We start from the raw sequence: 23,961 nt of genomic DNA, 5'->3' as shown, positions 1-23,961 counted from the left end.
TGGTTATAATCCTGAAATCTCAATGAAAATGTGTGAAAATGCAATGGCATTTATACACTTATTAACCAGAAGACAAGGACAAGTTCTAATTTTGCTGCTTGAGGAATATAATAGAGTAAGACAGAGGTGGTATAAATCAGCGGTTTTATTTACTAGCTTGCACTATAGTCTATGTAATTCATAATTCTATGTAGGAAAAACAAGACCGTTACCAGGTGGGAACAAATATAAACTGAATTTAATTGGCAATACAACCATGATCAGCGGTAGACACAAATCAAATGCTTTCATCTATTAAAAATATTTATAACTATATATTACAACCCTCCACCAGTTCATTCGTTTGATCTTACAAATCTGGCAGAGCTTCCCGCTACCCCAAAATAAGTCAATAGAGTGGTCTTCAGAGTAGAGTGCGATCTACTGAGAATTACACATTTGTACTCCAGTCTTTCTGAAGGTTCTTCAGGCAGATCTTTCTCTTATGGACTTTCCCCCTCATCCAAATGCACTGTGAAATTCTCCGTATCTAGCTGTACTGTGTGTACACTGCATCTCTCCAGGCCCTGTAATAAAATAAATTGCAATAAAGTATAGGTATGGGACTGGTTATCCAGAATGCTTGGGACCTGGGGTTTTCTGGATAAGGGATCTTTTTGTAATTTGGATCTTCATACCTTAAGTCTACCAGAACATCACGTAAACCCAATAGGCTGGTTTTACTTCCAATGAGGATTAATTATATCTCAGTTTGGATCAAGTACAAGGTACTCTTTTATTATTACAGAGAAAAAGGAAATTTTAAGAATTTGGATGAAATGGGAGTCTACGGGAGACAGCCTTCTCGTAATTCGGAGCTTTGTGGATAACGGGTTTCTGGATAACGGATCCCAGACATGTATTCCATAACAGTACTACAGCTATAAGCTCTCTGAATGAAATAACGGAAACCATACACAGTACAGAGTGCATCTTACACTATTAAATGTATGGCTCTCCAGCTACTGTGAACTATATCTCCAAGTACAGGTATGGGACCTGTTATCTACAATGCTCTGGATCTGGGGTTTTCTGGATAACGGATCTTTCCGTAATTTGGATCTTCAGAAAATCATGTAAACATGAAATAAACCCAATAGGCTGGTTTTGCTTCCAATAAGGATTAATTATATCTTAGTTTGGATCAAGTGCATGGTACTGTTTTATTACATTAATATATATTATAATTCATTTCTATATTATTACAGAGAAAAAGGAAATCATTTTAAAAAAAAAAAATTTTGATAATGCTGATCCCATACCTGTATTTTAAAATGTCAAATATTGTAGGTCCAGTATCTGCAAATCCCACTTATATTTATAGATGTTATTAGTCAGATACCATACACGGATGGGTATTGTTTGACCACCTCTTTTATACTTCAACCACACCCACTGAGCATGCGCAAATACAAACGTTTTTTTTTAAATTTCCCATGAGCCAATCCCCATTGCTCTGGTCCAGATGATGAAAATTTGAGTGAATAAAAAGGTAAGGGACAGGGGCGTTGAACGACAGTGGGCCTAGGGGCACCCGCTATGTAAATCCGGCCCTGTTTGTAACTTACACGAGTGCGCTCCAACAACTTCTGAAGTACATCTCTCTGTCCAGGTTCTTTTGTTAGAATATACAGAAAGCCGCCTCCTCCAGCTCCAGCTAGACTCTGCCCATATACATATGGTTCTAAGACATCCATTATCTTTCTCACTGCTAATGGTTCACAGCCTGGTGCCATGAACTTCTTCTGCTGCCAGTATCGGCTCAAGCATTGTCCAAGTAGTGGCAGGTCCCCTGCAAAGAATAACATTCTAGTATGCAATATGGAAATCCGCTGTTGATGAAAATATTCAGCTTATAATGGTTTTCAGGCCAAATGCCTGTATCACTTGCCTGTTTGCTAAGAAACATTATGTATGCCTGTTTACTTTGTAGGGATCAGCTTTTCCAGACAACTGCAAGCAAACATCTGCTTGGCTGCCCTGAGTTAAGGTGGCCATACACAGGCCGATAAAAGCTGGCGACAGACCGAGTCGGCAGCTTATTGGCCCGTGTATGGGGCCCCCCGACGGGCTTCCCCGATCGAGATGGCCAGATCTCGATCGGATGGGACTAGAAATCCCGTCGGATCGCGGCCACATCTGTTCGTTGATGCGGTCCCGCGATCCGACCGCCCGTTAGGATCCGATCGTTGGGCCCTAGGGCCCACGATCGGATCAGCCCGATATTGGCCACCTCAAGGTGGGCATATCGGAGGGATGTATGGCCACCTTTACTGCCCACATGCAGTTTTGTAGTGTGTTAAATAAGGAGCCCAGCTGTGTGCTCCATTCTCTATATTAAACAGAATATGCCCTCTCCTTATCTTGAGTTAAAAAGTAAAGGTGGCCATACACGAGCAGATTTAAGTGTCAATTCACCCCCTTCAGATGGGAGTCAGCAGCTTATCTGCCCCAGTATGGGGCCCTTTGACTGGCTGCCTGACCAATATCTGACCGAAAAAATATTGATCAGGCAGGTTTAAACATCCCATAAGGGCAAGGGCTGATCAGTCCGACCATCACTGATCTACCATGCACTGATTTTGGCCAGGTCACTAAAATAAAAAGATCTTTTACATGTAGTTTTAAGTTTCCATTTTTCACACCCATCTCCATAAAAACAAAAATAACCGGAAGCTGTTAGAACAATGGCAATTAAAGCAAATCTTGATGGTGTTATTCTTAGGCTTTACTGAAGATAGAAATGTCATTTTATTTCAACATTAACAGATGATGAGTATATCCATTAAGATAGGGATTGACATGAATTGTGGAGCAATCAGTAGTCTGATTTAAAGGAACAGTGACACGAAAAACATGAAAGTGTTTTAAAGTAATACAAATATAATGAAGTGTTGACCTGCCCTGGTGTTTCTGTGTTTGCTTCAGAAACACTACTATTGTTTATATAAATAAGCTGCTATGTAGAAATGGAGGCAGCCATTCAAAGGAGAAAAAGCTCAGGTTACACAGCAGATAAGATCTGTAGAACATAATGTTATCTGTTATCCACTTTTTAACCTGTGCCATATTGCCTTATTTCAATTTCTGCCATTGCTACTCAGCAGCTTGTTAGTATGAACTATAGTAGTGTTTCTGAAGCAAACATCAGTTATACCAGTGCAGGGCAACAGTACATGGTATTTTCATTACTTTAAAACACTTTCATTTTTTTGGTGTTACTGTTCCTTTAAGTAGTGAACTGAAGGGTCAGAAGTTTAAAATTTGACATTGCAAAATTCAGTGTTTCGTACACCATTAAAGAATAAGTACAATATCATTAAAGTCTGAATGCCAAAAACTTGTAAAATTCCACTTTTTTTAACTATAAAATCTGAATTTTTAGTGGGAAAAAAACCTCAAAAGAATTTATTATACCCCCAGACTGCTAAAATTCAGAATCTGAAATGACTCCATCTCCAAGCTGTCGGGGTCCTGTAGAAGTCAATGGCAAAGGTCCCATTTCAAATTTGAAGATATCATGCACGGAGTTTGGCCCAAAAATCTGAAAAAATTTGATCGATAAAACCCAAATTTTTTTCAAACCAATATCATCAATGATAAATAAGATCAAATTGTGCGTTCTACTTTGGTCGGACTTTTTTTTACTTAAAAAAAAATCCGATTTTCATAAATAGCTCGCTAAATATCCATCCAAAACAAAAAGAAGATTAAATGTTATTGTAACAAAGCAGTATCTGTTCTCTGGTTCTAACTAGGGATGCACTGAATCCACTATTTGTGATTCATCCTTTGTGAAAGATTTAGCTGAATACCAAACCAAATCTGAATTAGCATATGCAAATTAGGGGCAGGAAAGGAAAAGGTGGAAAAAATTCTTCTTGTGTGACAAAAAGTCATGTGATATCCCTACCTGCCCCTAATTTACATATGCAAATTAGGATTTGGTTTGGCCAGGCACAAGGATTCGGCTGAATCCGAATCCTGCTGAAAAAGGCGGAATCCCGAACCGAATCCTGGATTCGGTGCATCCCTAGTTCTAACTGTAGAATCAGAGCAGTCAGGTCTTGAAGCAAGCATTGTTTGTCCTCTAAGCATCACTCTTATCCAAGAGAAGCAGGTGAGAGGTGGCATTTAGGCATTCCCTTTCCTTCTTTATACGCTTTGTGTATGTCATTCAGATGCTAATGTTACACACAGGATGCACTGGGGCCCTGCCTTAAAGAAGAACTAAAGCATAACAAAAGAAGTAGCTAGAAATGTTGTACATTATGTTTTGTGCTTCTGTACCAGCCCAAGGCAACCACAACCCTTTCGCAGTAAAGATCTGTGTCTCCAAAGATGCCCCAGTAGCTTCCCATCTTCTTTTCTGCTGATTCACTGCACATGCTCTGTGCTGCTGTCACTTACTGAGCTTAGGGACCAACTCACAATATACAGTACACATAGAATAGAAATGTCACAGAATAAGGCTGATTAGTGATTAATACAGATAATTACTACATGGCAGCACAGAAACCAGTGAGACTATTAGCCTTGTAGCATCAGCTTTTATTACAGGCCAACCTAATTTTGTGCTAAAATTTGCGACAACCCCTAAGCTTAGCTTCTCAACAGCTGCTCAGAGCCCACTGAGCATGTGAGTGTCACAGACACTTTCCAAGATGGTGACCGTGACAAGTTTGAAGTCCTGGAACATTGCTGCTATTGACAAGCTGAAACTTAAGGCTGGTGCATTAATTCAGTATATAAAATATGCAATTTTTAGCCATATTTCTTTTAAGAATTTAGTTCTCCTTTAAGGCATGTAGTAAGGACAGGGCTCCTCTGCACCTCCTGATGATGTGGTGTGCTTTTCAATTTGGAGCAGAGTGCAGCATTCCTGGGGTGCCAGTGCATATTAGACGAGTAATAAAGGGTGCACCCTGTGTCCCTTTAGTGCGCTATCACTTGTACCTCAAAGAAAACCATATGACCCCTAAAATGTGTTGTAGGTTGGAGCAAAAATATAAAATGAAACAAAGAGGAACATACAAAGAGAAACATACAAATGTAAAATATCACATTGAGTTGGCAGTTCAGATGAATTTGTATTTTTAAATTTTTGTATTTTAATGGCCTATGAATTTGTTGGTTTTTGAAAAATTGGCCAACAACATGGCAAACGTTAGACTGCACCGAGTTAGGACACAATAATGAAGTACAACATTTTATTTGCCCAATAGCTTACCAGTTCTGAAGGCCGTAGCGCATTGCTTTGCATTACTCACTAGCTCGTCTGTATTGTGAACAATGTCTGGGAGGCGGGCATACCAATTTCTCAATACATCCTGTTGGAGAATTTTGAGGAATATAATAAATATTTGATTAATGATTGAGGCTTTAAGTCTAAACAGGACGGCAATCTGAAACCTGCTTTTTTTTCCCCAATGAGGCCTATGCAGTCATGTTGAAAAGTAATAAGTAATGCAATAAGTAATGCCCCAGCAATGACTGGGCCTACTACATCTACAACCCCTTAACCACCCTGATGGCTGTCCTGGGTTTGAAAAACTCTGGTAAATGCTTTTGTATGTGTTTGTAAAAACTGGGCTAGAAACTAAATGCAGCCTAGAGCATTCACAGGAGAAAACCAAAGTATAGTCTGTGGGAACATTACAATCTTCCCAGTCTTATAGCAATAAATAGCAAGAGTTAATGGTTAACTGCAATAGAAAAAAAACAAGATCATCAATTCTCTCTCTATAAACTTAGATATCTACATTCAGCTTGTTTCATTTATAAACTAGTGTAGGCCAGAAAATGATATGCTTAACTCCCCAAACTGGTCTCCTTCCAGTGAAATAATTGATACTACCTCTTCTGCGATTCATAAAGAATAGATTATCTCTATTGTTCTGTGTCCTATACCAGACTAAGTATAAATATTCCACGTCAAGTTCTGGATCAGCCAACCACACAATGCTTTCAATCATCTCTCCAACATGCATTTTAGGGGGATTTTCACCTTAAATGTAACTTTTAGTATGTTGTTGACAGCAGAATTCTAAGTAAATTCACAATTCGTCTTTTTTGCATTTTTATTTACATTCTTTGTTCTGCAGCTTTTGGGGTTGGAATTTAATCTAGTTGCTAGAGGTTTGTAACTCTGGCAACCAGGGAGTAGTTCTGAAATCAAAATGAAGATGCAAAGTGTCTGAAAAGCAAAACAATTGAAAATAACAATAAAATTGAAGCCTTACGTTCAATCTGTTATTTGGTTGCCGTGGTCAGTGACCCCTAAGAGTAAGGCCACGCTGGGCGTTTTGGGGAGATTTGGTCACCTGGCGACTAATCGTCTCGTCTTTGCTGAGACCAGTCTCCCCAAACGCATTCCCTCACTCTGCGCCGGCTAAAATGAAAAAACACCGGCGCTAATCACACGCAGCAATTTGTTTTCCAAAGACGCCCGAAGTTTCACTTTCATTTTAGCCGGCGCAGAGTGAGGTAAGGCGTTTGGGGAGATTGGTCACTGCAAAGACGAGGTCAACAGGCGACCAAATCTCCCCAAAACACCCAGTGTGGCCTTACCCTAATACCGAACAGTATTTTCAGGAGCAGGCTGGAAAAAGCCAGAAATAACAAGGCAAATACATAAAAAAACTAAGAAGAAATGTTGTTTAAAACAGGTATATCTTTATTTGTACTAAAAGTTAAAGGGATACTGTCATGGGATAACATGTTAATAGTGCTACTCCAGCAGAATTCTGCACTGAAATCCATTCTTCAAAATAATTTTTTTTTATATTCAATTTTGAAATCTGACATGGGCCTAGACATATTGTCAGTTTCCCATCTGCCCCAGTCATGTGACTTGTGCTCTGATAAACTTCAGTCCCTCTTTACTGCTGTACTGCAAGTTGGAGTGATATCACCCCCCTCCCTTTTCCCCCCAGCAGCCAAACAAAAGAACAATGGGAAGGTAACCAGATAGCAGCTCCCTAACACAAGATAAAAGCTACCTGGTAGATCTAAGAACAACACTCAATAGTAAAAGCCACGTCCCACTGAGACTGATTCAGTTACATTAAGTAGGAGAGATAGCCTGTCAGAACGTAGTTCCATCCTAAAGTGCAGGCACAAGTCACATGACTGGGAGCTGGTTGGAAACTGACAATATGTCTAGCCCCATGTCAGATTTCAAAATTGAATATAAAGAAATCTGTTTGTTCTTTTGAGAATTGGATTTCAGTGCAGAATTCTGCTGGAGTAGCACTATTAACTGATGAGTTTTGAAAAAAACATGTTTTCCCATGACAGTATCCCATACCTCCCAACATTTTGGAAGTAAAAAGAGGGACAAAAATTTTTTTTCCACACATAGCGCAGCAATTTTTTGACCACACCCATTTCTGTGGCCATACCCTCTAATTACCATGTTTCTTTTACAAAATTCGGCAGGTTATGAAAGTTTGAAAATATTTCTCCTTATCTAAACTGTGTTTTTGTGTCTCAAAATTGTTACAACGTATCTTATTTGCACCTGTTAGCTGTTCTGGGCTCTCTGCTAAAAGCCAATTAAGTGAGAAACTTTGTTTCTTTTTCTGGCTGTTCAGTGCAGAGAAAAGAGGGACTTTCCAGTACAAATGAGGGACTGCGGGTTGAGCTGTCAAAAGAGGGACTGTCCCTCCGAAAAAGGGACAGTTGGGAGGTATGGTATCCCTTTAATGTAAAAGTGAAAATCACCTGCAATTTGCCTGTCATTTACCATGGACAACAAGCATCAAAATGATGGCTTTGTGGAAGGCACATTACAGAAAAATAACTCAAACTAGTCATTTACTTATAAAACCAAACTGCAACAATTTCCAGCTGATCATCACTTGGTAAAACTAATCAGATATCAAGGAACATGGTGTATGAGGTGTCAGTTTAGAGTGGGTTCTTAATACAGGAAATAAACTATTGTATAGAAGTGTATTGGTGTATCACCTGCAGAAGGTTGCGTGCTAGGCGTGTCTTTCCAGTGTACACCAGGAAGATGTGCTGGTTTAAAGTTTGCAGAAAGCCATCAGGCAGTGCAATGTGTTCCACCTGTACTCTCAGAGGTAACTCTGGAGCTGAAAACCCCATTTTCACTCCAGGGATCAAGCCTCCAACTTGGTCCTGCCAACCTCCACCTGCAGAGAGCAAAGACAACAGATGACAATGTTATTAATAGGGACAAAAATATACAAAGGCCAGTCGTTTTCTCCAAAAAGGTGGCATACTTAGGTACGGGGTAAAGGGGTCGATTCTGGGGGCATGGTTGATTTGGGAGGGGGCATGGTGGTTACTGGTTGAAAGGGGTGTGGGTGGTAATTTCCCTTCAATCATTATGTTTTCTTTAGATCCAGATATTCAGTTTGCACATTACTGAATAGGTTGCGACACTGGTACCTGTGGTAAGAACTTGTTCCAGGTGTAACACTGCATGAATAAGAGATTCAGCATCTGCGGACCTTCCAGATGCTCTGTACAGCACAGCCATTACTGCTCCAGCCAGGATGCTGCTTGTGCCTAAAGCACAAAGAAAAATAAGTAGTTGCACAACAATGCAGACAGTACATGCAGAGCAAACTTTATGTGCACCCATAAGTTTAAATGCACCTGTAGCCACCTGAAGTAAATACATTTCTACTTGATTGTTGCAACGGTGAACCTTTTCAGGCAAAAATCTCGTTAAAAAATGGCACTAGTTTCCATGAGATCTACATAAAATGACAGCTAAGCATCTTACCCATGCCAGATCCATGAGGCAGCTGGGACCAGGTGTGCAACTCAAAGCCTCCCCCATACGTCTTATAAAGCTGATCTTGCAAAGTATCTTGAGAGTTAAGGTTTAAAGTCTCAGAGCAGATGAAAGCTGCCTTTAGCAGTGCCCCTAGGCATACAATGAAAAAGTAGTCATGTAAATATAAATACAGCTCCAAGTATAAATGTTAAACATTTAAGGGGCAGATTTATCAAGGGTGAATTGAAATCGATTTAGATAATTCAAAGTTTCGATTTTTTTTTTATGGTCAAAACTGTCAAATTCAACTAGGGAGTTATTCAAATTCGATTCTTTTCAAAAATTCGAATTCGATTGTCGAGATTTATCATACTCTGGCCCTTTAAGAATTTGAATTTGACTATTCGCCACCTAAAACCTGCCGAATTGCTGTTTGAGTCAATGGGAGAGGTCCAGGGATCAATTTGGAGTTGTTTGCAGCGTTCAAATGGAGTTTTTAAAATTTGAATCAAATTCGATTCGAGTTTTCAGTTCTATTTAATTCACCCGAGTTTTAAAAATTCTATTTTTTTTAATAAATTTAGATCGGACAAATTTAGAATTTATGGGAGTTTTTAAAAACTGACATGAATTTGAAATTCGACCTTTGATAAATGTGCCTCTTAACGTGCATCAAAACTGAGGATCACCTGGGGCATGGGGTTGGCAGTAATCTTGCAGGTCAGAGAGGTTAAGGCATGTCAGCTGAGTGTGCAACTCTGTCCCCGGTGGGCCACTGTCACTACACAGACGCAATTCCAGTTGCTGGATTCTCCTTGCACGAGCACCAATGGGTCTTTGGCCATCCACTAGCACAGCCACATTCACCACTGCACCACCATGCTCATATGTAATTGGAGGGGTGTCACTCCAGCCACCTGTAAAAGGCATGATATGGAAAACAACTCCATCGATAAAATAAACCATTTTATGTAATAAAAGTTACATTACAAATGTACTAACATTCACTGTGCAAGAATGTCAGAGCATGTTTTATTGTTTTCTGTTGATACAAAATAACAGTAGTCAGCCAGCTCAGCAAAGTAGTCAGAGAGATCAGCAGGAGAGCAGGGGGCTAGGCTCAGGGAACCATTAAAAACCATGACATGTCTGTATTTTTTTAAATGATGTATATTGCAAAGTTGCTTGAAATTATGTTTACTTTTCAAAAAGCTTAAAGGGCACCTATCACAGCCAAAATCAAACACATATTAACAATCTGACCAGTACAAGCTAAACACGTTTAATCAAACCACATATATAGCTTTTTGAAAAAATTGCAGGTTTTAAAAAAATCCTTTAATTTGTCAAATGGGTTCTTTCACTGAGGGAGGCCATATTGAGACTATAATATGCAAATTTCAGGAGCATGCTCAGATTGTAACACTGCTTTGAGTATTCTACCCAGAATGCCTTGTTTAAGTAAATTCCTCCACTAGAAGTATCAGGATATTTCCCTATCTTGTCCCCTGCTGGTGATGTCATTATGCAAATGAAGGGCACACAGTAACTTCCAGCAGGTGGCAGTACTACTGAACAGCAGCTAACACACAGGTTTGGCTGATTTGAAAATAGCTTAGAAGGGTTGATATGCAACAAGGAATTTCAACTGAGCATGTGCGAGATTTCAGAGCTGCGGTTGGCTGGGAAGATATAGGTAGGAGGAGCCAGTGAAATCCAAGATGCCTGCCTCAGCTAGAACTGCAGTTGAGATAGGGGAGATCTTGCAGAAGGTATAGTGAGCTGATCATTTACATCATACAAACAATTCTAATCGGATTTCTTGAACTTTCACATAGTGTATATACTTGGTAAACTTGGTCATGATTGGTGCCCTTTAAGTTATGTTTTTGTGGAGTTCCCCTTTAAAATCACTTGACTTTTTGGCACACAAATTTTTTTTTTCCTTTTTTTGCCCTTCGTAGTCCTAATTTGCATATGTAAATTAGGTTTCGGATTCTGTATTTGGCAGAATCTTTAACATAGGATTCGGCCAAATCCCAAAATAGTGGCTTCAGTACATCACTACAAGTAATGTATGCAAGGACTATTGTACAGGAATTCTTTCTTTTATACGTAACTAAAGCATTTAATCTTTTATTTGCCTACACTCACCAGACATATCAATGCGAGCGGGACATTCAGCAGACAGCCAATGACCCATAGCTGGCAGCTCTTTCTGGGAAATGGAAACAAACTGACAAGATGACATAACAGCCCGCCGGATTAAGATTTGCTCTGCCCCTTCATAATGACGAGCTGCTCGTAGTAGGAGGGCTGGTCTAGTTAAGAAAACATTCAATATTTAATTAAAGCCCACAAAAATATTTACGCTTTTAAGAAATATTAAGAGGTAAATGTATAACCACCACCACATTCTGTACACAGTAATTTAGGTTGAAAAAATGACACACGTCTGTCAACTCCAGCCTTTTGTGAAGGTGTTTGTAACTCAACCCAGTTTGCGGTTTTAGTCTTGCCTAATGCTGATGGACCACAACCTTCTTTTTATGTCACAAAACACTGTTATCCTCTTAGGCAAGAGGTGTAGATTCACAGCATGTGTCCTACTGTCATTGAGGGTCTGAACATGAGTGCAAAAACAATACTCCATAAAAAGTACATCTCCCTATATATTCTGATAATCTATACAAAGAATTCCCATAAAATTAAGCCATTTTCTGGTGTTCTGGCACAAACACACCTCTGTGGATTATAGACTGCACCCAGGGCAAGAAGAAGCTCTTGTGCAACCTGGCCAAGTCCCCCCCTTCCCCAAGTCACACCATAGAGAGCTGCCTCTCCTGGCTACCCCTAGTTCTGGCCCTGCCTTTCTGTGATCAGCACATGCACAGAACAGTCTATGAGTTGTTGTACTGACATCAAGTCCAAAGGGAGCAGCAGACCTAAATACAACCTTAGAAAGAAGTCAATGCTTCCTATTTGCTAGAAAGCTCAGCAGCCCTCAGCAGCACTCTTAGCGGGTTATTTAACAATGGTCGAGTTTGTGGGGTTTTTTTATACCTCAAATAAACTCACAACTCGAATGTTTGTTTATTTATGAAAAAAACTTGAATGGGAAAAACTCTTTAAATGGTTGAAGGGGTCTCTGCCATTGACTTCTACCTGATCTCGACAGGTTTTAGCTGGAGTATTTTCAGAGTAAAGCTAATTCCAGCTTCTTTTTTTTTAAACCCTAAACTACCCTCAAAACCCCAAATTTTTTGAGAAAAACGCAACTCGACCCTTGATAAATAACCCCCTTCAAACACTTGTGTTTGTTAACACAAAAAGAGCCCTGTTCTACCACTGCACCATTTGCCCATAGGTGCTCCATCTTGTGCCTACAGAATATGTATTCCAATAGTCTAACCATGCGATGCCACTAACATGCCAGCTGTGCAATTAGGGATGCACCGAATCCAGGATTCGGATTCGGCTGAATCCTTCTGCCTGGCCGAACTGCAAATGAGGGGCGGGGAGGGAATTCACTGGACTTTTTGTCACAAAACAAGGAAGTAAAAGAAGTTTTCCCCTTCCCACCCCTAATTTGCATATGCAAATTAGGATTCTGACTCGGTTCAGTATTTGGCCAAATCTTTCACGAAGGATTCAGGGGTTTGGCTGAATCCAAAATAGTGGATTCGGTGCATCCCTATCTGCAATATTCACAACCAAGCACAAATATTTAGGTCTCTTCAACTGAGCACAGCAGCCAACCGCAACTGCATGATGGTAAAATTAGGTACATCAGGATCACAAAATTAGTTATTTGTATCAGTTTTTGTACCCAGTCCATCATTACAAATATGCCCTTATATGTCTGCCAAATGTATACATGTCTACAAAACAACCACTGTGTATAGACATGTGCAGAGAGAGAGAACAATGGAAACATGCACATGGAGAACTCAAGCAAATATTTCTATAGTTTCATACTCCATTTGTTGCTGCACTGTTATACCTTCAGCAAAATACTAGCCCAATGTAAATATCATATCAGCAGAGCTATATGACATTACCTGCCAAGCCATTTCTCACGTTCCAGAGCCAGCTGTTGGACACCTTTGGCAATGTCTCCTTTCTCCAGAAGTTGGTAACCAAAAGACCAGGCCTTGTTACCTGCTGGCCCACTTCTTAGCCCCCCTTCTCCTCCTGCCATGCAGCCCAGGACGTCAGCCACACATGCAAGTGCTCGAGCTGCTATTCCTGGATCTTCAGCCACTGATGCCACTAAAACAAAGATATATTAGCCAACATGGTTAACTGTCAGTGAAGAAATTAGGAAAAGCTAGATTTGTCTAAGTAAAGCAAAGGATATGGCATAGGTCTGTCTAGGTTTGGTACAATATTTCTTTTCTCTGCTGTCCCAGTAGATAGAATGTACAGTATTCAGATGAAAAGTTTAACATGTGCAGTGTATGATACAGGAAGCAATATGTATTTCCATATTTGTGTGTGTGGAGGGAACATTATACACAGATATCTTAGAAAAGCTGGAATTTACATAATCATTTAATCAGCGCCAGTTAATAGAATAAAAAGCAAATTTTGTGTACTCATCGTTAAATCTCTTTCTCTTCAGTCGCTTGGGGGACACAGGGACAGTGGGTATATCTGGTACATCCAGGAGGCAGGACACAACTAAGAAAAAACTCAACAGGAATCAATAATTCTCTATAACTTAACATTTAATCAGAAAATACAAAAATTAACATGTCTGATGGAAAAAGAGAGAGCCTCAATCCAGGGCGAGAAGCCCTGTGTCACCCAAGCGATTGAGGAGAAAGAGATTTAACTGTGAGTACACAAAGGGGCACATTTACAAAGCTCGAGTGAAGGATTCGAATTAAAAAAACTTCGAATTTCGAAGTGTTTTTTTGGCTACTTCGACCATCGAATGGGCTACTTCGACCTTCGACTACGACTTCGACTACGAATCGAACTAAAAATCGTTCGACTATTCGACCATTCGATAATCGAAGTACTGTCTCTTTAAGAAAAACTTCGACCCCCTAGTTCGGCAGCTAAAAGCTACCGAACTCAATGTTAGCCTATGGGGAAGGTCCCCATAGGCTTACCTGTGTTTTTTTGATCGAAGGATATTCCTTCGATCGTTGGATTAAAATCCTTCGAATCGTTCGATTCGAAGGATTTAATCGTTCGATCGAACGAATAATCCTTCGATCGTTCGATCGTAGGATTAGCGCTAAATCGTTCGACTTCGATATTCGAAGTCGAACGATTTTAGTTCCTAGTCGAATATCGAGGGTTAATTAACCCTCGATATTCGACCCTTAGTAAATCTGCCCCAAAATCTCCTTTTCTCCAGATCTGCTTTAGGGACACGGACAGTGGGGACATACCAAAGCTGTCCCCTAAAATCCCGGGTGGGAGAGTGAGGCCTATGTGGAAGTAACCACTGCGGCTTGAAGCACCTTTCTGCCGAAGCGAGTGTCAGAAGCCGCAAAGGTATCAAAATGGTAAAATTTGCAAAAAGAGTGGACTGACGTCCACATAGCTGCTTTGCACAGCTGTTCTGCTGAGGCCTGATTTCTGAACGCCCAGGACGTACTCATCCCTCTGGTAGAGTGGGCAGTAATCCTAGTTGGCTGGCGACTGGCTTTGTGCCGTATAGGCTAGCTGAATGGTTTGCTTGATCCAACGGGAAATGACAGCTTTAGTGGAAGGTGAACCTTTGTGAGGTCCCAAAGGCAGGTTTAGTAGTGCTTCAGTCTTACGTATGTGCTTAACTCTATGAAGGTAGAATTTTAGAGCTCTAACAGGATCCAGAGAGTGTAGAGCCACCTCCTTGGGATTGGATGGAGGAGGACAGAAGGTTGGAATTTTTATTTCTTGGTTCAAGTGAAATTCTGAGACCACCTTGGGCAGGAATGAAGGAACGGTTCAGAGAACCTGTTGTGATGGAAAACCAAGAAGGGCGGTTTACAGGATAAGGCGTTGAGTTCAGAAACATGTCTTGCTGAGGAAATTGCCAAAAGGAAAACTGTCTTCCAGGTGAGCCATTGAAGGGACACTGACCCTAGTGGTTCAAAGCTTGTTTAGCTCATTTAGGTCTAGGATGGGACGAACTGACCTATCTTTTTTGGGTACTACAAGTAATACCCTTGAAACAGACTTTTGGGGGCACGGGAGTGATCACCTTTGAGAGAAGGAGATTGGAAATGACGTTTTGGAAGGCTATCCGCTTGTCTGGCTCTGTTGGAATTCTGGACATGAAAAAACAATGAGGAGGAGGAGGAGACGAAAACTCCAGATGATATCCTCGAGTCACCAGACTTAACCCCCCTCATATTGGTGATGTGGTTGAAGGTGTAATGACACCGTCATGCTGAGGTAGACTTGTCCACAGACTTAGGAGTGATCTTTTTGTTGTGCCAGACTGGTCTTTGCTTGTTTGCGAAGCGCCCCCATGCCATGAATGATTGCCTTGGAGTGGAGGCTCTCGCGTTTTTCATTTGGGAGCCACGAAAAAACTTTCCCCTTCGAAAGGTAGGCCGTGCCTTGGGTTGCGGTAGGAGGGTGCTCTTTCCCCCTGTAGCTTGGCTGATAATATAATTCATAATTCATAATAAGTCAGGACCAAAAAGAAGCTTGCCTTTGAACGGTATGGAAGTCAGGGACTTCTTGGAAGAAAAGTCAGCTGACCATAACTTCATCCATAAGGACCTGAGGGCTGCAACTGCCAATGCCGAAGATCTACTGATTACTTGGGCTGCGTCTAAGGAAGCCTTGGAAATAAAGTCATTAGCCTCCTTTATCTGAGAGGCCCATTGGGCAAGTTCATGGCGAGGAGCCCCAGAGGCGATTACGTCGAGGAGAGAATCAGACCAGGATTGAATGGCTCTGCTCACCCAGGCCGTTGCTAAAATGGGAAGCAGGAAAGTGCTTGAGGCCGAAATAGAGAACGGAGAAGGCTTTCCAGCTACTTGTCCATGGAATCCTTGAAGGAAGAGGCATCAGGGACTGGAAGAGCAGTGTTCTTGGAAAGCCGGGACACTGGAGCATCCACAGATGAAAGTACTGACCATTTTTCTGTAGCCTCAATGGAAAAGGGACAGAGCTTCTGAAACCGGCAGTTAGTTTGAAAACGACTTTCAGGGTTGTCTTGTTGAATGATTTGGTCAAGTTATGAGTGGGAAGGAAAAACTGGAGACGTCTTACTGTGGCGTTTGAAAAGGGCCTTAGAGGAATCGGTAGAGGATTCTGCTTCTTGTAGGTGCAGAGTCTGTAGGACAGAAGAAATAAGAGAATCCACCGAATCTGAGGAAAATTTTTGAGAAATCATCCTCTTGTTCAGAGTTGGAGGAAATCTCCCCTTCACATTGGTCACCTTCGTCCGCCAAATAAAAGGGATGAACTGAAGTGATTCCAGAGGGTGAATCACTATCTTCATCTGATGGTGAAGGGGCCCTGCGCTTGGTGGGCCTTACCTTGGGATGTTTAAGGCGTGACAATAGTTTATCTAATGATAATGCCAATTTAGGAATCCCTGTGGCAAGTTGGTATGACCATTCCAGAGGGGAAGGAGGGCCTTTGGGTGGAGAAGGGTCCATGTTTAGAGATGAGGATTCTCCCGGAGTAGTCTGGTCTCCCTGAGGGAGGAAAGGGCCTGGAGATTCAGGGGGGGAGTGCCTATGTACACCCAATGAGCACTGCTGGGAACTGTGAAATAGTTTTAGACTTACCCCAGGAGGACCCTCTGTCCTCCGGCTAGTCTTCCTTACAGGTGGAAAAAGGGGATATCATGACTGAGTGGTCTGTGTGCCAAGACACTCCTAGACCGCGGTCTCACGCAGGGGGGAGTCAGTAGTGTACCTCTACGCAGTGTAGAGGGCAGACTACCCCCAGATGCCAGACTAGCTGAGCAAGGTTGAAAGAAAAAATAATAAAAACTCTAAGAGAAAACAGGTCCTAATCTCCTGAGGACACAACTCAAACTGAGTGATGCTCTGCCTGCTGGGGGTATAGCCAGTGGAGGAGGAGCTAGTTTTTTCTTAGTTGTGTCCTGCCTCCTGGATGTACCAGCTATACCCACTGTCCCTGTGTCCCCCAAGCAGACCTGGAGAAAATCCTAATTAAAATGACATATTTACTGTAGATAATTACTTTCACTGTATCTTACCATGGTCCAGAGTAGTAAGCAGAAGTTCATGGCTTCTTTCCTGCACTGCTGCCCTGATGATAGGTAGAAGGCTTCGCTCCTCCCTGTTCAGTAAAGCTTTCTGCAGTTTGGCCTCTGCCTGTCTGAAAAATGTCTGCCTGCGGTTTTGCAGAGTTTTCTCCTGGTCCCGGTACTGGCGCAGCTCTTGCCAAGACATGCGCCAGGAGCTGCGCCACCGCTGTAGCTGACTTTCAAGATCTCCACTGCCCTTCTTTGAACCCAAAAACCATAGTACATCTCTGACCCTTAAGGGTTCAGAAGGGTGAAGTACAGGAAAAAGGGGAGCACTTAATAAACTGTGTTCATTTGCATGTGTACCAAGTCCCCACAGGTCATTGTCGCTGTTAGGGCAAACAAACCAATTAATACACTTGAAGACTGGGAAATGACTAAATTAATATTTAAAAATAGTTGATTAGAAAGCATATATACCCTGTTTATAAGTAGACTTTTATTATTTTCATTAAGCACTCCTTCTTACTTTTACTTCACTTCCTTTGAAGTCTATTACACAACTCTTCTCTCCTTTCTCTTTTCATGTTAAAGCTGTAAATCTGCTGCCTGGCTCCCTAAGTTTCAGAAGAACTCCAGTAGAGGAACCATTAAACTCATTCTGACTGCTTAAAGTTCAAGTTCATACTTCCCTACAACAACACAGCTCTTTTGCCAACTAAGCAAACTTTTCTAATTTCATCTCTATCCTCTAAACTCCACCATTAGTTTGCTAGATTTAAAGGGGTGGTTTATCTTTTAGAAAATAATTTTCTATGCAGTCTGCTTACAAATATATACTTTTTCAATAGTTATTCTAAATTCACTGACTTGGAAAATGCCCCTGATTGTCTTGAGCTGGCCATACAGACACAGATATAATTATACTAAACAACGGTCCATATGATTTTCATTTTCAGATCGTTGCATTAAAATGTACTCCATAACTGGCTTCTTCAATCCCATTCCCTTTCATCTCCTCTGCACTCTTTATCCCTACACCTAAGGTGACCATATACAGGCGCAGTATAATACACTATGGTTTTAACTAAGTAGATTTTACAATCAATGGCAAGTGAGCCATTCATTTCTAAAGCAAGGTGTAAAATATAGTGTATGTGAATGTGTGAACTATATGCACAACACTGATAATAATTGTATCCTGTAGTGTGAGCAAATGTCTGTATCTGTATGACAAAAAACTCACCATATTCCAGTTCCATGGAAGAACTCCTCCCAGGAAAGACCAAGATAAGTGCCTGAACTACCATCATGAAAACACTGCAGAAGACAGCAAATATGACACTACTGCAACTTTGAAAGTACGTGTAATATAAATATGGTATAGTTATGGAGAATACATGGGGTGAAATCTAATCTAATCATTATCTGATAAAAAAAATGCTTGGCAAGTTCTAGGTAATAGAATAAACTTTTGGAAATACATTATAAGTACATGTTTATGAGACATGGATAAAGGCCTGGTGTGTATACGACAGAAAGATACAGAAAAAGGACACAACATGAGGAAAAGGATGGGAAGCATAGGCTGTCTATGTGAAACAAGTAGTGGATATAGAAAGACATAATAATAAAATATAACTTTTAAATATCTGGATACAACAGATACACAAGTCCAGGTATACAGTACATAAGCCCATGGGAACTCCTGGTCAGTAACTAATTGTGCAGCAAAATGCCAGTTGAATAGGCACAGCCAATAAGTAAATCTCACCTTGCCTATTTCCATTTTTTGCCACGTGCCTCTACCTGAGAGGACATTAAGTAACAAAATATTCCTGCTGGGGTCTGGGTTGATGCCCCTAGACTATTCCTAGCAGGAGAACTGTAGTCTATATTCCATATAGCATTGATGCCCAGCAGATTAATGTCAAGGTGTTTGTTATACCTGCAGTTGATCATCTGTACCCAGGAGACTATACACAGTAAGGGAAAGCTGCTGCACACGAATGGGATGAGCTTGCAGTATGACATCATTCAGCCGGTGCCCTCTCAACTCTGATGCAGCTTCCTGGTCAATGCCAGTCAGTAAACATCCGCTTCCCACAAACAGGGGACCCTGAGACACAAGAATGAAGTATAAGTTGCTACATGTAGAATGTTCAGTATGGCACAGTATTAGAGGACATAAGAATAGAGATATGTGTGTCAAACATTAATATGGGAGTGGGGACACAAAAGAGAACCCACTGTACTAGAGGTCAAGGGAGTGCACCTCAGTATCTCACAATTACAGGGAACAGAAGAGTAAATATTTCTGATTTACAGTATTGGGTCAAAGATTATAGCATATATCTGTAGGTTGTCTTCCCCAGATGAATACCCACCTCCAAATCGCAGTTCTGTATCACGCTGTCCGAACTGACAAATATTTCTCCATTCAGCCGACTGTTCACCACTGAACTGCCATCTTCTATTAGCAGAGGATGCTACATCAAATATAAAGCACTAGACTGAGATTGAGACACTGTTTTCAGCTAAACCTACAGTAGTTGCTTAAAGGGGTTGTTCACCTTTTGGACAATAAAGCTAATTTAACAGCCCTTGTCATAAAAAAACATTTTTGTAATTTCTCTGTATTACTTAAAATGTTTGCATTCAGAAATACATACCATAGAAGTGGATCATCTCTGTAAAAACTCTCAGTTCTCTCCTCTGTGATTTGTGATCGTGGGACAGGCTCTGTGTAAAGGTGGCCATACACGGGTCGATAAAAGCTACTGACAGACCAAGGCAGCAGCTTATTGGCCCGTGTATGGGGCCCTCCGACGGTCTTCCCCGATCGATATCTGTCCGAAAGTCAGGCAAATGTAGATTGGTCATGACTAAAAATCCAGTCGGATTGTGGACCACATCTGTTCATTGATGCGGTCCCGAGATCCGACCACCCGTTTACCCATCGTTATGATCCGATCGTTGGGCCCTAGGGCCCACGATCAGATCAGCCCGATATCGCCCACCTCAAGGTGGGCATATCAGGGGAGAGATCCGCTCATTTGGCGACATCGCCAAACGAGCGGCTCTCTCCGTGTATGGCCACCTTTAGAGATGCAGGTTGCCAAATAAGGAAATTCATGACTGAATCTGCACTGGGCATGCTCTCTCTCTCCTGCTTCATTTGCATATATTTGATCCGATTGGCTGAATCTTGCCAGCCAATGGAACTTCCTTATTTGGCAACCTGCATCTTTTACACAGAACGTGTTGGCTAACTCATAACATATAAGAACCGAGAGAGTTTTTGCCAAGATGATACATAGCCTCTGTGGTATGTATCTCTGAAAGCAAACATTTTAGGTAATAAAGATAAATTACAAAAATTTTTTTATGACATGGGCTGTTAAATTAACTTTATTGTCCAAAAGGTGAACAACCCATTTAAAGGGGTTGTTAAACTTTGAGTTAAATTTTAGTATGATGTAGAGATTGATATCCTGAGACACGTTACCGTTGGTTTTCACTTTTTATTATTTGTGTTTTTGAGTTATTTAGCTTTATATTCAGCTGCTCTCCAGTTTGCAGTTTCAGCAATCTGGTTGCTAGGGTCCGAATTACATAGCAACCATGCATTGATTTTCATAAGAGACTGAAATATGAATAAGAGAGGGTCTAAATAGAAAGATGAGTAATAAAAAACAGCAATACCATTACATCTGATTTTAAGAAATGTTTTCCCGGTTTTTACATCAAAATTCTGTACTGATGTACCCAAAAACTGTTTTTTTTTTCTCTATGAATGTTATTATTTGTGAAATAGAGGTTTAAAATACTAACCAGGTGTATATTTTGCCATGGTTCTACCTGCAAATGGTCAATTCCAAGTCTGCCCCTTATACAGTTCTGCACCAATCACTTATAGCTTTAGGTTGTGTATATGTCTGAGGCCTTGCACCCCCCCCCCATAGTGTAATATTAACCCTGCAATGCTTAATCCTTATAATAAACAGTAAATATTGTATCTCAAAGTAAAACGGATTCCTGTGATTATAGCCTTTCAATACTTGAAGAACACATTTCCCTGATTTTACATTTTCCCGGATTTTACATAATTTTTTCTTGATCCCCTGAAAAATGTAAAATGGAATCTCTACTGTATTTCTCATTTACATAGTAATGATTTCCACCACTAATAAAAATGTGTTATAATTTACGCTCCCTTAATACATACACTCATATGTACACTTATACATACAATCATTTTCGGGTCTCTTAATATTTGGGATGCACCAAATCCATAATTTTAGTTTCAGCTGAATACTGATGCAAATCCAAACGTTCTTTAAATATTCAAATGAGAATTTTTTTTTAAGCACTGCATCACCTATGAGCAAAAGCTTTTCATGTTCAGTTGTCCTGGAATGAATCCCGGATTTGGTGCACCCCAACTTAAAAGAAAGTCTATAAAGAACCAAATCCATCAAACACTTTTGCACCACTTACCGTAACAAAGGAATGTGCTATTTTGCTGCAGGGGTGCTTTCCTGATGCTGCCTTGGTCAGGTTTCTGATATGATCCCGAGGGCTTAATGTCATATATTCATAACAACCATCTTCTATGTAAACTGCAAGAAAATCATGAGATTAAATTTTATTCTGTGTTTGGTTTGGGGGGGGGGGGGAAGGAGGGTTATGTAATGATATACCAGTGTTAATGGAATTAATTGACTTTCTTTAATTAAATGTCATTTAATTCATATTGCCTGTATTCAGTTTCATTAAAGAAATTGTCTAGTAAGCTATTGTTTTAATCTGCTCTATCTGCTCTACTAAAGAGGATTGGGTCTGATTTCTCAGGAGAGACCTGACCTGTATGTTTTTGAAGAATGGGAGAAAATCGGAGTGCTCAGAGGAAACACAAGCTGTACAGGTAGTTTATTTAAAAAAAGAGTAATTGTGCAAGAAAGTATAAATGCTTTTATAGCATAACTTGTCTCCAACCAAGTGCACCAGGTATGGACAGACATTCCAAAAAAATCCCACAAAGTGGTTGTAACCAGTATATAAAAATTACTGTATCATCCCAGCACTACTGTATATGAAGCAGGTACAATCATAGTAATAACAGTATCATAAATTGTAAAAAAAAAAAAAAGAAAACAAAACAAAAACAAAAAAACAAGGGGAGAAGTAGGGTTGGACTATTGCTATTTTAAAAAAAAAATGCTTTTCCCACATGGTATGGGCATGAAGTATAAATCACATGTTTGGCATATTAGAGAGCTTATTTATCACTAGTATTGTTTCAAATGTTGGATTACTAAGGGGTACAAAATTGCAACCCATGGGTGTACTAGTTAATAGCTCATGTTTTAAGCACATCTAGGAGCAAAAACTGGAAAACTCCTAGAACATCTTTCCAGATGGAATCTTCTGTAGTGCCCATTGTATTTGAAGGCTATTTTTACATATGCTTTACCTACTGTTGATATATTGCTTATGCTACTATTGAGAATAAGACACAAATCCTAACCTTTCTACATTGATGATATAATAACTGTCTATTGAGACCTTTTTTGGCTCTATGAGCTTTAGCAAAAATTGTGTGGTCACATATTTTGGAAAAAAAATTCACAGACTGTATGTCAAGGGTCAGTGAATATATTTCTTTGTAAAACTTTATCACATTTTAAAATAAAAAAGTAGAACTGCATGATGCTTGGTGTTATTAATAATTGCTTTCTAAATTATCTAAAAGTATATAAGATATAAAAGCATAGGTTTCCAGGTCCAACCATCCCTTCCCAGTATATAGTTCCTTATCTCTGATCTCTTCTTACCCATGGTTAGTGGGAGATCATGTAGCTCTTTCCAGAGGAGGGCACGAGCACCTCTTGTCCTATCAGGGTCTCTGGGCACAATGCCGAGAGCAGGAGCCCCTTTAAGAAAATCCTCCTTATTGACATCCTGAGCCATAGCCAAGAGCACATCCAGGAAAAGGGACACCTTAGTCAAAGTACAAATATTAGGATACTTACAAGCCAATCCAGTAATTTACTAAATACACACCTTCTCCACAAAGAGCAAACATCTGTAGAAAATGCATATTATTGCAACATTGCTCGCTCTGTTTTACATACTGTACAAAAATGAACCATGTAAAATAAATTGCCATTAGTTGTAATTAGACTTCATGTTTTATTGCTAAACTCTGCCAACCTAATAGTTTTCCCCCATGTAGTCTGCTGAATTATGCTGTATGCCCTTGGCAAACATGCAAGTAAGACAAAGGAAAGGAGCAGCAGCACAACTGATTACAAAGCTTACAATTACATCCAGTGTTAAATCCATCAGGCCACTTCTTAATGGCACACAATGCAATTGAGGGGTGGGGGTCACCCTAATGTAGGTAGTGCTCAATCCAAGGACCATGCTGCAGGTCTCTCCGAAAAGGAGCCCAGAGGCCTGTGACTACTTACACAATGTAGGACAAAGTGTGCAAAATGGTCGATTATTTCCTTTTTTGCACTTTGCACACTGCATCCTACATTGTATATGACCCAAAAAGAGAAACATACACCTTAATTCACTGCACTGCTCGTTGATAGTTTTCCCTGTGGATTATAGCAGTTTCCTTTCACTGAGTTGTGTTTGTTAGAGACTATACACAGTACATGGTACAGTAAATTAAAAAAAAAAAAGCTCATTTGAGGAAGTCAATTATGGAAAGTAAAATACAAAAATGTAAATAGAAAACAAATTATATCTAGGGAAATTATAGGTTTTACATAGTCCACCCACCCAGTATATCTATAAAAGAGCAATATATTCGAACTAGTCATCTTGATCACTCTGGAGCAAAAATCTACCATAAAAGGAGATCCCCCTTTTGCCCCTTGTTGTTCCCAATTACACCGTTGTTTTTTTCTCCCACTTATTAAAGCAAAAGATAGGTAACCAAGTACAAACCGCATGACTCCAGCATGAATATTATTAC

The 23,961-nt window shown here is 40.3% G+C and overlaps 1 protein-coding gene across 1 annotated transcript in view; it reads right to left on the bottom strand.

Annotated features, from left to right (window-relative positions):
• Positions 1–127: 127 nt before the first annotated feature.
• ffcskk.L (fucose kinase L homeolog) overlaps positions 128–23,961 on the bottom strand; it is a 36,224-nt gene continuing 12,390 nt past the window's right edge. Inside the window, 15 exon segments of the mRNA NM_001114818.1 lie at positions 128–566; positions 1,608–1,831; positions 5,270–5,369; positions 8,011–8,198; positions 8,458–8,577; positions 8,798–8,941; positions 9,481–9,708; positions 10,946–11,112; positions 12,853–13,063; positions 16,977–17,356; positions 18,214–18,287; positions 18,916–19,086; positions 19,355–19,456; positions 21,468–21,589; positions 22,805–22,970. Of these exon segments, the coding sequence (NP_001108290.1) occupies positions 483–566; positions 1,608–1,831; positions 5,270–5,369; positions 8,011–8,198; positions 8,458–8,577; positions 8,798–8,941; positions 9,481–9,708; positions 10,946–11,112; positions 12,853–13,063; positions 16,977–17,356; positions 18,214–18,287; positions 18,916–19,086; positions 19,355–19,456; positions 21,468–21,589; positions 22,805–22,970 (2,481 nt within the window). The 3' untranslated portion in view covers positions 128–482.

Source organism: Xenopus laevis, chromosome 4L (assembly GCF_017654675.1).
Source record: "Xenopus laevis strain J_2021 chromosome 4L, Xenopus_laevis_v10.1, whole genome shotgun sequence".
Lineage (NCBI taxonomy): Eukaryota > Metazoa > Chordata > Amphibia > Anura > Pipidae > Xenopus > Xenopus laevis.
Note: the sequence above shows the minus strand (reverse complement) of the source record. Positions and strands in the feature narration are given on the sequence as shown.